General features: G+C 41.0%; 1 protein-coding gene across 4 annotated transcripts; it reads left to right on the top strand.

The window, feature by feature from the left end:
- The first annotated feature begins 389 nt into the window (after positions 1-389).
- Positions 390-11133, top strand: LOC107388080 (protein kinase C and casein kinase II substrate protein 3). 4 transcript variants are annotated; one of them, XM_015963456.3, is made up of 11 exons: positions 390-545; positions 886-1041; positions 2106-2176; positions 2289-2445; positions 2756-2991; positions 4522-4677; positions 5028-5203; positions 5281-5401; positions 5588-5655; positions 5738-5817; positions 10544-11133. In XM_015963456.3, exons 3-11 carry the CDS (start codon positions 2120-2122, stop codon positions 10663-10665), a joined length of 1173 nt encoding a protein of 390 aa, XP_015818942.1. In that variant the 5' UTR covers positions 390-545; positions 886-1041; positions 2106-2119; the 3' UTR covers positions 10666-11133. The 4 variants fall into 4 exon arrangements, with proteins under 4 accessions (XP_015818942.1, XP_054605108.1, XP_070401650.1 ...); XM_054749133.2 differs by lacking the exon at positions 390-545 and adding an exon at positions 1720-1838 and having other exon boundaries at positions 920-1041; positions 1933-2176; XM_070545549.1 differs by lacking the exon at positions 390-545 and having other exon boundaries at positions 962-1041; positions 2053-2176.
- The last annotated feature ends 3788 nt before the right edge of the window (positions 11134-14921 follow it).

The following is a 14921-nucleotide window of genomic DNA, read 5'->3' on the forward strand; positions in this document are numbered from 1 at the left end:
CCCCCGGCTCATCACAGAGGAGAGCAGTGACAGCAGTTATTAGACCGTAACTCTGGATGACAGCAGGGCTCACCCTGAAATCACAGTTTGCATCACAATCTGACAAAAACGAAACAGTTAAACAATGTGTGGGCATACAAGATGCTTTTCAGGCCTCAACAAAAAGACTGGCAGGTCACTGAGGATACCCCCCACCCCTCCGTTGCTGCTGTCACACTCCCTCACTAATAAGCTCACATGGCTGGGTGCCACAGAGACATGATTCTGTAACCAGTGAATGGTCAAAATTAAAGTTCAGCATCTCATTAGCACCATATTGACAGAGGCAGAGGGAGGGGTTGGAGTGGGGGGTCTTCCAGCTGTTTGTCTAATAACAGCAAAGTGACGGAGATCGTCACAGAGAGCAAGAAGTGTCTGACAACCCGACACAAAGGCACCCGATGAATGTAAGAAGCACAATATGAGGTTGAAGTAGAGGAATCAAAATGAAGCAGGAGAAACGCTGATCCTGGGATGACTGCAGACTGGATTTTAGGGAGGCAGAGGTAAGTTTGTTCCTCTTCCTTTATTTGCCTTGAAGCCAATTAGCATGGAAGTAACTGCCATGCTAATGCTTTGATTTGTTTAATCTTATTTTTATCCTGCTGGCTTGGATTGTCACACGCTAACTTTGAGATCACTGCCCTGTGTGTGTGTGTGTGTGTGTGTGTGTGTGTGTGTGTGTGTGTGTGTGTGTGTGTGTGTGTGTGTGTGTGTGTGTGTGTGTGTGTGCGCGTGCGGCGTGCGTGCATGCGTATGTGAGTGCGTGCGTGCGTGCGTGTGTGTGTGTGTGTGTGCGTGCGTGCGTGCGTGCGTGCGTGTGTGTGTGTAACTTTAAATGCCAAGGAAAAAGTGGGTCAGCAAAGCGAGTAAAGACAGGGAGAAGCATGTGTTGGAGGAGAAGAGGAGAGGGGAGACAGACATGGAGAGGAATCCTCAGCAGCTCTTAAACTACAGTAACAAGTGGACACTTGAGTAATCAGCGGAGATTCAGACAGAAATGTAAGTCACGGTTGCTTCCGGGCATGACTGCTCAGCTGTCATTTTAAATTTTAGATGTTTTTTCAGCTTGTAAGTGAAGATTTTGGTATCGAAATCTGTCTGGGTGACAGAATGCGATCGCTTCGCTTGCCTTACATGGACAACCTCATGTAGATGAAGTCAATCAGTGTCTCCTGCTTAAACCCACTTTTTATTTTTGTTCCAGCATGCAGGAAAAGAGGGGAATTTTGTACAAAAGTATACCAATATAAGCACAAAAAGGGCATGAGGTTTTAGATGATCCAAAACTTTTTATACAAGTTCAGTCTTGTGATGAGCGATGAGTCTTGTGATGCGGATTAGTCACTTTCCTTTAAGAGAGCCAGCAGCGTGTCAACACAGACAGGAATAGGCCTGAGTCTGACTGTCCTTTTGCATGTTTGTGCATGTATCCCTCTGGTTTTGTGCCTCGTTCAGACTCATGTGGTGCACGTCACATTGTGTGGAAAACGGTTAATATGTGAAGATTTCATTCCGCTGAAATCCAGATCAAAGTAAAACTTGTTAAACTCTTCTGGTCATGATCTGAGAAAAGGGCTGCAGGAGGAGTCAGAGTGGAAAACAGTTGGTTCGAACAGGCCTTGTGTGAGTCAGAGCAATGGGAAAGATGACCTTTTCCCTGCTGTTTATTTTGGGAAGGCAACAGGAAGAATGCTGGAGCAGCTGTTCTATTCCTGCTGGCTGATCCCACCCCTGTGAATTCCAGCCCGCCGGTGGAACGATGCTTCCCGTGCTTACGCAGAGGGGCGTCAGAGTGTGTGAGCTTTCTGTTGTTTAAATAAAATGTCATTTGGATGGAGGTTAGAGAAGGAAAATACTGAAGACTTTTGCCCGATGTCTGTTTGATCATAGGTTCAGGAAACGAGATTTTGTTGACGGGGAGTTTGACGGCTGACATCAGATAGATGTCTAATGTAGGACTTAATGAGTCTGATCATCTCCTGCCAAAAAAAGTGTTTGTATCTCAACCAGTTTAGCAACTTCCTGTAAATGACGAGCCGGCATTTCTATGCTCTCTGAGACAGACGCATTCCCAGAAATGGCGAACCGACCCACAGAACCCCCAGAGGATCCCAGGAAGCAGAGCTTCTGGATGGTAAAAAATACATACCTATCATCAAATCTAAAGTAATCCATAACTGTAGTTTGTTTATGTTTTTAAACACTGATAACTCCTTTCAACACACCTTTGCCTCCCTTCCTCCCAGCCAGGAAATTATGTGCGTACCGTGCACCGAACTGAGCAATCCTTCCGGGCCTGCAATGACATTGTGGCTTGTTTTGTGGAGAGAGCAAAGGTGGAAAAACAATACGCTCAGCAGCTTAACCAGTGGAGCAACAAATGGAAGTCGGTGGTGGATACTCGTAAGTATAAAAAACAACAGGTATGGTGTCTGGTTAGCTTTAAAAACACAACATGTTGATTTTGAGACAATTTTCATTTAGGTCAAATGATATCTGAATATCCAATTTTGTCCACTTTTGCTTTTATTAATAAGATCTTAATCACTGTTATCATTTCACATTTGCTCATACTGGTAGACCTGATGGAGTGATGTAAGCATCTACTTAGCTTCAGCACATCAACAGTAGTAGTGTGTAAGAAGTATCTGGTGGCATCAATGCCCATAAATCATCTCCACGTGATGTCCTCTTCTATTTTTTACTCGTCCAGGGCCTCTTTATGGCTCCCTCATGATGGCATGGCAGTGTTTCTTCACCTCCACTGAACGATTGTCTGCCCTCCACTCCTCCATCGCTCAGTCACTTGTCACAGAAGAAGGAGAACGAGTGAAAACCTGGCAGAAAGAGACCTTCCCAAAGAAAATCTTCTGTGGCTTCAAGGAGACCTATGACAACAAAACGAGTTTTTCACGAGCCCAGAAGCCCTGGTCCAAAAAGCTGCAAAAGGTCTAAAGAAACTTTTCACCACATTAGAACTATTGAGTTTCACAGAAGAAACATCTAGATAATCAACCTCTATGTGCAGGTGGAACTCTGAAAATGAGAATATGGTGCAAAAACCAATTTGTGTCAGTTATTCAACTTAGACTGAGAGACCATCTAAAGGCTCAGGAATCCTTTGCAGGTGTTTTAGATTCATTAGCTGATTGGAGTATGACACTTTGAGTTATATTGAACCTTTTCACAATGTTCTTGAATGTTGGGTTTTCATAAGCTGTAAGCCATAATCCTCACAATTGTAACAAGTAAAGTCTGAAATATCTGGATTTGCATGTTATGAGTCTTTCTCATATATTAGTTTCACCTTTTTAGTTCAATTACTGACATAAATGAGCGTTTGCACCATATTCTCGTTTTTCAAATTCCACCTGTAATTATGGCTTTTAGAACAAACTCTTTGTACAGTCCAGGTTATGTTGGTCCTAGCTTCAGATGGAAGCAGCTGGCTTTTTTCTTCACTTTTGAAAAGGTTTTGCTTCTCATTGAAAAATCAACAAAATGTTTTCAAGAGTCTAGAAAACTGAGCTGCCTTTGTCTGAACCACGCAGAATCACAGATTACCCACCACCCTTAGACATTTTGTAAAAGCTTGAGATCTGAAGACTTTGGAATCTGGTCTTATTTTTATGTTGTTTTAGGTTCTTTTGGGTTACTTGCAGCAGGTTATGTGGGGTGACATTTCCAGAGTTTTGTTTCTCCAAAGTTGTATTAAAGTGACAGTGTGTAGTTTCTCTGGCGATAGGGGGTAGTACATCCCTAAATCATTGCAAACAAGCATTATTTTTGTGTTCATGTGAGACCTTAGATGGCCATTAGTGTCAAAAATCATTGGAAGTGCAACATCCAGTAAGATAACAAGAACATCAGATTCTCTTTCATCACTTGCAATGAGCGAAGAGCTAAATGTGTAAAAGAACAACATTTATTAATGCTGAAAGATTTGTAACTATTTGTTACAAATCAGTAAATGCATTTTGTCCTCACGGGCTTCTGTAAAAGGAAACGTGGTATCCAATATGGTGTCGCCCAGAGACTTAGACCCACTCCCATGTATTTTAGACCTGATTTTTATGGTTATATGTTATGAAACAGCCAATATTTTTCAACAACTGGCCATCTTTTTATTCATTTACAACATTTCAATGGATATTTCCAGAGATAAATGGTAAAAACTACACATTGTCACTTTAAACAGAGTCTAGATTCATGGCTTAAGTCAAATTAACAAAAATAAATAGTAGCATCAGAATTAGCTATTTGAGAGGGAAAATATATCAACTAAACAAGCAAACATCACAAAATACATTCTGACATAAACATATTAGTGATTTCATCCTGTTTAGAGCTTCAGATTAAGCTAATCATGATCTCAGCATGCAGGAAAGTCCAGTATTCTCACTCGAATACTACTGGATTAATGTATAAGCCCCTCAGTTCTGCTGCCTGTGTAAATAATCGGTATATGTGACTTAACAGCTGGAGAAAGTCCGAGCTTCATATCACAAGACTTGTCAGAAGGAGCAAGCAGCTCTTGACAAAGAAAGACAAGCAAGAGAAAGCTCTGAGATGAGTGAGGAGAAAAAGCTGAAGATCACTGAGGCCAAAGAGAAGGCCACTGAGGAGAAAGAAAAGGTGAGGGAAGATGTTACTGCTGATGTAAGCTTCACCTTCAGGAGGTTGAGATTTGCATTAGGTTTATTAAATCCATTCCCAATCCCCAACACGAATGCCAGGAGTTTGGTTGCCCCTCTGCATGTGGTAATATCTAATCTCTTGAGACTCAACCCCAGTTTTCTGCTTTGAGCATTTCCCTTCTGTGGAAATGTTGTTATTCTTACTTCTTTCTTTGTTTTTGGAGACCAGCATGGGAACAAGAGACGATTTATACATTTTAGATCTTCGTTAGTGAAACGCAGATGCTCCATCCTTGAGAGCGTGTTCAACTATTCATCGTGGAATGATTTCTCCCGAGCGGCTCGCAGGTCAGGGATCGATACGAGAAAATGCTGGAGGAAGTGTCGTCTTACACGCCCAGGTACATGGAGGAAATGGAAGCCATTTTTGAACAGTCGCAGGAAGAAGAGAGAAAGAGGATCAGCTTTCTGAAGCAAGTGTTTCTCTCCATCCACAGACATCTGGACGTCACCAACAACGAGAGGTGAGCGGCTAACCAAGTGATTGTCCATGTGTGTGTAACTTTAACACCACGCCCACTGCTCTTACTCTTTGTGTTAGCGTGAAGGCTGTTTACAGCGAGCTCCATCAGACCTTGATGTCCATCGACGAGCAGGATGACCTCAAATGGTGGAAGAACAATCACGGCCCGGGCATGCCGACCGACTGGCCAAAGGTCGAGGTATGTGATGAGTTTTACTGTTTTCATGCAGATGTGGCTTAAATGCAAGAGAATTCAAGTAAAACATTTCTACTTATTCACATTTAAACCCAATTAATAAACAAAAACATATTTGTATCAAATGGAAAAAAAAATGGCGCAATGATTTTTTAAATCATCCTACAGTAACGTTTCTGTGCTTTTTAGGAATGGGCTCCACCTGTGAAAAAACTAAAGAGGAAAAAAAGAGACCAGAAAGGAAAAGAAAGTCGAACGTAGGTTTTCCCGAACAGGATGCTAACTTTGTCTCTAAATAATGCAAACATTGAGTTAAAAGTTCCAGCCTTCTCCTTCTAGTGTGATGATCGGGGGTGTGAAGGTGAAAGCGTTGTATGACTACGTGGGAGAGGAAGGTGATGAGCTATCTTTTAAATCAGGTAAAAGAAACTGCTATCACATTTGTATCTATGTGTTGTTACAGAGATATAATCTATGTCTCCAAAGTGATGGCAGGCTAGTAGACATGTGGGTGCAATTTAATCAGATTACATCTCTGCATCTGTCCTACTGACATGATGAATGTATCTGGTTTATGTCAGCATTAACAATACCATCCTCCTTGTTGGAGAAAATAAAAAGGGATTACAAGACTTTTAAAAGGAAATTTTGCAACTTTTTGATATTTTGAAATCATTTTCTTGAGACAGTATGTGCTCAAAAGACCAGGGCTATTCAATTCCGGGCCTCAAGGGCCAGTATCTGATTTCAATCAGCAGGGGTCTCATTTATCAAACATTGCGTAGAATCCTTACTAAAACCGTACTTAAGCTCAGCAAAAAAATTTACTTATGCCAAGTAGGTTTGTGACCTATCAAACATGGAGTACGCACAGCTGCACGCAATCTCCACTTCATGAATCAGAGACTAACAGAATGTTTCTCAGCTGCATTTTAGTCACATCCCGCCCTCACCGCACCCACTTACTGCCATAAATAGTCAATGTAAAGTGCCTTGTGGATCTCATGCATATACATAAGCCGGCTGTTGCAGCATTTCGATCACAACCGCAGATCAAGGAAGCGGAATTTCACAAGCAGAAGTTGAGGTACTTGCGGGTGAGGTGGAGAAATGAAAGGAGGTGCTTTTGCAAAACAAGAAAGAAAGAAAAGAAGAAAGAAAAATATCATTTCTATAGCGCCTCTCAAGATAAAAATCATGAGGCGCTTCACAAAAACAAAAACAAAAAATTTAAAATTGTAAAAATATAAAAAAGCATTTCAAAAATGTTTAAAAATATATTTAAAATGAGCAAGAATAAGCAATTGCGATTTAAAAGAAAAAATGTTAAGAAAGAGAGAGAGTGAACAGGAAAGAGGGAAATCAGTGGATCCTGAGGAAGGTGGAATAGGTGGGGAGAGCAGAATAAAGAGAGAGTGGTTGAAGAAGGTCATACAAAAGCCAGCTTGAACAACTGAGTCTTCAGCTGCTTTTTGAAGGAGACAAGTACAGTAAGAGAAAATCCACGGAGTGGCACAGCGTTGCTGAAGCCGTCAATGTTGTGAATTCTTCAGAGAGATCTGTGGTGGATATAAAGAAATGGTCCAATCGGGATTTGATCCCCAGACTCCCGGGTGAAAGTCACGCACACTAAACAGTCACCCAAATGGAGATCTCCCTTGTCCAAGTAGTCAGTGTGTATGATCAATCGGGTCACAGTGACAGGACGCTCACACTGTCACAGACGCATGACATTCTGTCTTAATTTGTCTCCCTGCTAATATTCTGCATTCTGTATGCTGCGCTTCAGGCTGTGTGTATGTGTGTGTGTGTGTGTGTGTGTGTGTGTGTGTGTGTGTGTGTGTGTGTGTGTGCGCGCACGCGCATGCCCGCATGTGTGTGCGTGTGTGTGTGTGTGTGTGTGTGTGTGCGCGCGCGCATGCCCACATGTGTGTGCGTGTGGGGGGTCTTGTTCTGTGTGGAAACAAAGCAGTACAAGTGATAATGCTGCAGGATTTCATAATATTATCCTTCTCAGCAGCAGCACTGCAGGTGCTCTCCATGTCCAAAATGTGCGTAAGGCAGGTCCTTAGTCAACTTAAAGTTGTGCACATTTTTCCGCTAAGCTTTCTTTCATAAATCCCAAAGTTTGTGTGGAAAGTTGCTTATGCAGTTTTCCGACCCCGTTTTGTGCGTAAGCAAGCTTGATAAATGAGGCCCCGGGTTATTAACAGGCTTCTGCAGAGCCTGATGAGCTGCTGCACAGGTGATTCAACCACTAAATCTAGTATGATGGACTAGAGAAATCACCAAAACGTGCTGAATACCAGCCCTTCAGGCCCAGAATTGAATAGGCCTGCTTTACATGGTTACTGAAAGGTCACCCAGCCCCTATTGTCTACTGTGGCTGGAATATTCCACTTCCTCTCTATTGGGATTTTTGGAAAAAATGGAGCTGACATACCTGGCGCTGCAGTCAATCTCCAGCATGTTTCCTGCATGTTTTAGATCATGAACACAGCTGGAGAGACATTTCAGCTGTTAGATTAAGGTGTTAAAAAGACGAACGCACAGCAAGGCGATAGGTTTTGCTTTTGGTTCTACAAACAGACACCAGGGGACGCTAAAAGCAGGCCAAAACTGACTAGTTCCCCTTTAAGGTTGTGAAAGCAGCCAGTAAAGTAAGAAAATGGAATCCAGATTTTAGCTAGTTTAGTGTGTTTCTGCTCAAAACTTACGAATAAATAAGTCAGGTAATAGATAGCTTCATGAATAGCCACAGTTGAAAAAAAGAACTGTTGTTTCCCACCGCGAACAACGTGGCGGGATGCAGCCAAGAAGAAAGTGCACTAGTGTCAGCTAAAAAAAGTGTTATTTAATGATATTTCTTATTATAATCAGAGTTTTCATGCAGGCTGAACATAAAAATAGTCTCCTACACCTATCTCCAGCATGGGCTTCTGATAGGGTTATGTCAAGCGGTCTCTTGGACTCACCCATACTGGCTAGTGACTGGGAAAGCTGTTGTTTTTTTAGGATCCAGAATCAGCAGAGAACATCTCAGCTAGCAGAAGCTAATCATTAGCATTAGCGACTCAACCACACAGCAGAAACTCCTCCAGGCTTGTGTTATTTGTGGAGATAAGTTTGCAGAGCAAACAGAGTCAGTGGTAGAGTTGCATTGCTGTTGTCCAATCTGAGGCAAGGTGTCCAAATATCAGGAAATAAGATGCCAAATCTCACAGTGTTAAGCTTGGTTTATGCTTGACGCATGTACATTCCAGGCAGAAAATGTAGCATTTATGGTTCCTTCCTACCCTCTGCGGCTTGTCTCCGCTGTGAGCCAATATTCTTCCAGACTGCAGGCAGCGGCATGGAGCTCTACGGCATGCATACAACACTATACCATAGTAGAAGTAGAAATCACTGTTGTGACAGCAATTATTGACAATATTTTGATCACGGTGAGCTTCATGGGCTGAATCATAAAGATGTCTGTGCTGACAATACTCCGCCACTACAAGCACTTGCCGGTCTGCCCTGTTTTTCCGCACAGGACCGTGTAAGTAGTTAGAAAATGTCCTAGGTGCGCAGTGTGGAACCTTTGGGCCGCACAGAGGCTGCGCGGAGGGCCATGGTTGCTAAAATGACGTCATTTGGCAGCACAGAGCCATGCAGACCACCTTTAAAATCTCCTTTAATGTGGCAGACCTGTCTGTGCTGATGGGCTTTTTTTGCCCCGAGTATGACTTGCAAGACATTCCTTCTTTCCAGAGACCACTTCAAATGTGTTAGTTTTCCCACATGTGTAACTATCATCTGCAGCTACATTACCGTGCACCCAGTGGTCAAGACCAGCTGGAACTTGTGTTTATGTTCAAGCATTTGGCAGACACTTTTACCCAAAGCAACTTAAAAACGAATTTCTTAATAATTGCACCAAAAACAGCTTTGTGAGGCAAAAAGGACAGCAGTGAAAAGATTTTGGAATGCACCTCCTATGATCGTTGTGATGTGTATGAGATTAGAGCTGATTCAAGAAACAATTCTCTCTGAAAGTTGGTTCAGGCAGATTGGCTATTTGGTTTCTAACAAAACATTTCTAATGTAGGGCGCTGTCTCCTTGAAACAGCTCAAATGTCCTACATTTCAAAGCGGTCCATCATGTAGCGTGAACTTGACCCCTGGATGCACTAGATGACCTACACACTGCTGCTGATGCATCACCCCAAATTCCATTTACTTGACAATTTACAGCAAAATAAATGGCAAAGTAAAGATGTATAAAATAATAATAATGCACAAATCATTATGAGCTTTAGTAGATTGAAGCTGTTTTATAACTACAGTAAACACTTTGGTCACTCCTTTAAAACAGCACGATGGATTCTGTGTGAACGTCGTTTTTATTGCTGTGTCTGTCCTTCTCTATTCTTCCCTGAATGTCCCATCTGAATATGAGGAGTTATTAACATATTTTCACATTTATTTATAACAATACAATAAGATCTCTGCAGTAACATGCTTAGCCTAAATCAGGGCTAACGCTTAGAATATTTTCTGTACTACACCTTGACATCACACAGCCCTTAATGGTCTTAAATTACACAGGATTAATCTATTTGTGGTCCATCAAAGCACCAGTCTCCTCATGAAAATTGAAAATGTTTCCACTGCAGGATGTAAAAATCACTGATTTCAACTCAGTGTTTTAAATAAAAGTAAGAAAGTAAGTTAATACTTATTTGGGGCGACGGTGGCACAGGAGTTAAGAGCTCGCCCTGTAATCGGGAGGTTGCAGGTTCGAGCCCCGCTCAGTCTGTCGCTGTCGTTGTGTCCTTGGGCAAGACACTTAACCCACATTGCTTGCTGGTGGTGGTCGGAGGGACCGGTGGCGCCAGTGCTCGGCAGCCTCGCCTCTGTCAGTGCGCCCCAGGGCAGCTGTGGCTACATTGTAGCTCATCCCCACCAGTGTGTGAATGTGTGTGTGAATGGGTGAATGACTGATTGTGTTGTAAAGCACCTTGAGGGGTTCCAGGACTCTAGAAGGCGCTATATCAAATACAGGCCATTTACCATTTACCATTTAATAAGTACTTTGTTCTTGACTGAAACTGTGTTTGCTGGTGCTTGTTTAGTGTGACTCAAATAAAATGTGTTGTTTAGGTGAAATCTTCCTGAAGGTGGAGGAGGAAGATGACCAGGGCTGGTGCAGAGGGGTGCTGAGTGGAGGCAAGGAGGGTTTCTACCCAGCTAATTATGTTGAAGTTGTTGAGTCCAACATCTGATGTCCTCAACTTTCCTTTACCTCTGAAATATGTTTTTTATAATTATACTTAAAACAGGATTTGTTATTATCGCCATCTGACATCTTTTTGAAATGAAGCCCTTAATATTCTAACTTACTGTTTGACTTTTTCTGTAAAAATGTAACTTATATATATAGATATATCACTAAAATTGTTTAGCAACAATATGTTTTTGCATATGTATGAGTGTGTGTTTGCATGCTGCTGCGCATGTTAAGAAGAAAGTATTTATTCTTTTTTTGTGTCAAAGGTCATGTGATGAAGATGATCACAAAGAAGCATGTTTACAATGCTGCATGCATTCAGAGTTCATGTTTACTTCATGAGTTTTATGTGAAAGCACTCAGAAGACTCCTCCACGGAGTGGATTTTCAAAATAAAACTGTTGTTGTTTTGCTTCTAATCATGTTGAAACATAATCTTTATTAAAAACTGTTTTGAGTGTCATCAATGGATTTAAAGGACAAACAGCGGCAGTGGACACTTTCATCTCCAATTTATGGTATTTCTGCCAGGTTCATAGTGGTGTGTAAAGTGACTGGTGGTGGAAAGGTTTATAAAATTGCATCAAAATCAACTAAAAAAATCTTTTGAGATAAGATAGCAGCAAGCCAACCTAGCTAGCTGTTAGCTGGTCAGTGTGGTTCTTACTCAAATTAGTCATTCCTAATCATAGTCACTCGTCATTGACTGGCTTCTCTACAAAATAACAAATACAAAAATGTTTTATCATCTCAGATTATTGTTTGGTGCTATTTTAGCTACTAAAACTCCATCCAGCTTCTGGAACAATGTGACCAGTGAGGGAAAAATGGTGTAAATGTGAGTGCAAGGCCTCTTAACAATGACCATAAAGGTGTTAACAGCATTTTTAGGCATTACTGAATAATTGGAGGCTTATTTTTTATCAGCCTGTTTTGTAAATAAATATAGTGTTCGGCTTTAATCTATCAAAATGTTAAACAGTAAAACAACAATAAGTTAGCTAAGTTTAAATGGATATTCCACCCAAAGTTGACATATTTCCCAGCGTTAGCTCAGTAGGGAAAAAAGTATGACAAATCTTGACTTTAACCTGCAACGTGTTTACATTTCCACATTGTGGGAACATTTTGCTGGTCCACACATTGCTAAGCAGGGGCGCGTCCAGAAAATGTTGATAGGGGTGGCCAAATGGGGCCAAAGAAATTTTTGGGTTGGCACAACAAATGGGTCCTTGTGGTAACTGGTTGAATTTAGTCTGTGGCTATGTATTGCATTGGGCCTTTATTCGTTTTTATTAAAATAACAGTATGTAGCATTTAACTTAAATTTTACAAACACAAACATTTTAGAAAAATACATTTCAGTTACTTAAAATGTTATACCAAATTTTATTTTAAAATGTATTTTTTAGGTTAATTCACCTGTGTTGTTGTGTTCACATCAAAAAACTATGGAAATAAAATTTTTTTTTTCAAATGGTGAACAGCAGAAACACAAGTATTTTTTTAAATTCTGATTATTTCTTTACTCATTAGTTGTAATATTTTTATTTTGTTTTACAATTATGTCTTGAAGATCAATATATGGTTTGACTGACCATTAATATGATTTGTTAACACTGGCTTTTCCTGGAGGGGCCAGCAATTTTCTAGGGGCCACCCCTGGCCACCGCTTGGGGGCGCCCTTGCTAAGCACCCTAAAACTTGGTTTTAAAGCAGGGGTGGGAAATCCTGGTCCTCAACGCCTGCTATCAAGCAGGTTTTAGTTATTTACCTGCTCAAAAACACCTGATTCCTGGAGGAATCACCTGTTCAGCAGCTTATCAGGGGCCCGATCTCAATACTGGCACTTGCACTCTTGCGCCCTTCATTTGCGCGTTCCTGGCCAGGGGTGCCAGGGTGCCAGTGCATAGGGTGCCCCGATTCTCAAGTGCGGAAGTTGACCACGCCCACATTGCGTCCATGATCTGCATTTCACTCAAGTCTGCAGCGACCTTGGGCTCCTTTTCTGAAAATATGTATTTTCTAATTAAATTAGTTCTTTTTGAGACGATTATTTGATGCTCTGAATGTTTTAGACAAAGCAGCAATGAAGTTAAATTTACTTCAAAGATTTGCTTTATTGTTTGTTTGAAAGTTGTTAATAAAGGTTTGTGAAACAAGTTTCACAGCGACCAGCATCACGGAATGCGTTGCGATCGATGACGCAATGCTCCCTGTCTCAATTCGGCAATTACTTGTGCACTAGGCACTGGAACCCCACTGCGCACTTTCTCCAAGTGCACTTTGCTGAAGACCGCAGGGCGCAGTGTGAGTATTGAGATTGGGCCAGGCTCTGCAGCAGCCTGCTAATCACCAGCAGATTCAAACCAGGTGTGTTAAAGCAGAGAAACAATTAAAACCGGCTGGATAGCGACCCTCGAGGACTCAGGTTGCCCTCTCCTGTTTTAGAGGTATGGTGTAAGAAATGGGATCACTGCTGAATGATTTTAAGGATGTTTTTACTCACATTGTTAGTTGGATCCACTCACTTACTGTGTTTTATGCTAAGCTAAAGGTGGACGGCCAATGCAGTTACAGTCAAGCTGGTTACAAATTGGTTTTCCCACTTATCTAACTCTGGAAAATATGTGAACAGACAAAATTTCATGTTCAGGTGTTAAATCCCTTTAAGATAGGCTTTGGACTTTGGAAAATGAGATGACATCTTTAACTGTTACAGTTAATCATGCAGAGTTTTGAGACAGCTTCTAACAATGTAAATTTATTTATGATGGATCATTCTGCACTCTTAAAATTACGTAATCTGAAGTCTAATGGTCCATTGCAAATGTTTTTTTCATGTTGTCTGTGTTTGAAACTTTTCTTTTGTGATTTTTAGTGTGTTTTTACACTATAATCACTACAGATCTTGAATTTGGTGACTTATGGCACATTTGGGAAAAAAAATTAATCATGATTAAACCAAGTCAGTTATTTTTACATGTTCTGTCAGGTTTGGAGTGTTTGAGTTTGTTTTGAATCTTTATTCATTCCAGCAGATATTTTGGTAAGTTGGTAGTTGTGTAGGTAGGTAGGTGTTCTACAACCTCATTGCCTCCTTCAGTTCACCCTGACTTCAGCTTATTGCTCACACTATTGTCCATCTATAATCAGCCCAGCTGTCTGTTGACACAATCACCACCTCAGGACCTGAGCTCCTGTCTCCCTCCACCTCCTACGCTTTACCTCCTCACTGTTCTTGCTCCTGCCGTGGGCCTGCTGGTTATCTTTGTGTGAGTTTATGTTGTTACTTTGCCAGTCTTTCAGTAATTGTCTTTAAAAGGAATTTGACGTTCACATTTATTCATTTTATTTATTGCATCCATTTTTCAGCAGATTTAGCCCACTTTAAATGTACATGAGAATATACGTATATAATTTGACTGGGATGCTGTTTGACTTAGAAAATGTACTTTTAATACAAAAATATGTGAAAAGTGTAGCCTTGGGTTTCCAAAGGGTTTCAACACATCTGGTGTTCCTTGTGGAATACATTTAGCATCTTAAATTTTACATTAAGTGATTAAGATGTTTTGGCCTTAATAGGTTCTGTGAATGGGTTTAATAAAGTTGGACCAATTTTCATACATTCACACTTCCTGATCATACATCTGAAACAAATGGTGAATACCCGAGAATAAAACGTGTTGATGTAATCTGTACGTTTGGTGGTGGCTGGATGAGGCAGACTCGGAGGCCACAATGAGGTCCTTCAGCCACAGCTTTACATTATCGCTTTACTTTCATCGTCCCACATAAAAACGTGACTGGCAGGAATTGTGTTTCATTCTCCTTCTCCTTTTGGTATTTCACTTTTTTCTTATTCCCTTTTATCTGTTGTTGGAAGCGATCCTACCAGTACTCTAATCCATTGATAAGGGTGTGTCAACAGTTTGACTTGGTGTTCCCTCCTAGATCACTGTGTGTATAGACTGGATCCAGTTTGTGCTTTTTTCAATAGATATTTTTGACTGTCTGTGCTTTCAAGTGAGTACTTGACAGTGATTTATACGTACAGTAGATTTATGTTTCGGATTTAAAAACTGGAATCTGTCAAAACGTTTAAAAGTCAATAAGATAGCAATTTCATCTCATAATTTAGTCATTTTTAAGAACTGTGTGAAAATGACCTTTTTATTAAACACCCATTGACTTTATCGGCTTCCTTTTACCCTTGTTTGCATTTGTGGAATGTTTAACCAGAGTTGC

The sequence above is a fragment of the Nothobranchius furzeri genome, chromosome 16 (assembly GCF_043380555.1).
Source record: "Nothobranchius furzeri strain GRZ-AD chromosome 16, NfurGRZ-RIMD1, whole genome shotgun sequence".
Classification (NCBI taxonomy): Eukaryota; Metazoa; Chordata; class Actinopteri; order Cyprinodontiformes; family Nothobranchiidae; genus Nothobranchius; species Nothobranchius furzeri.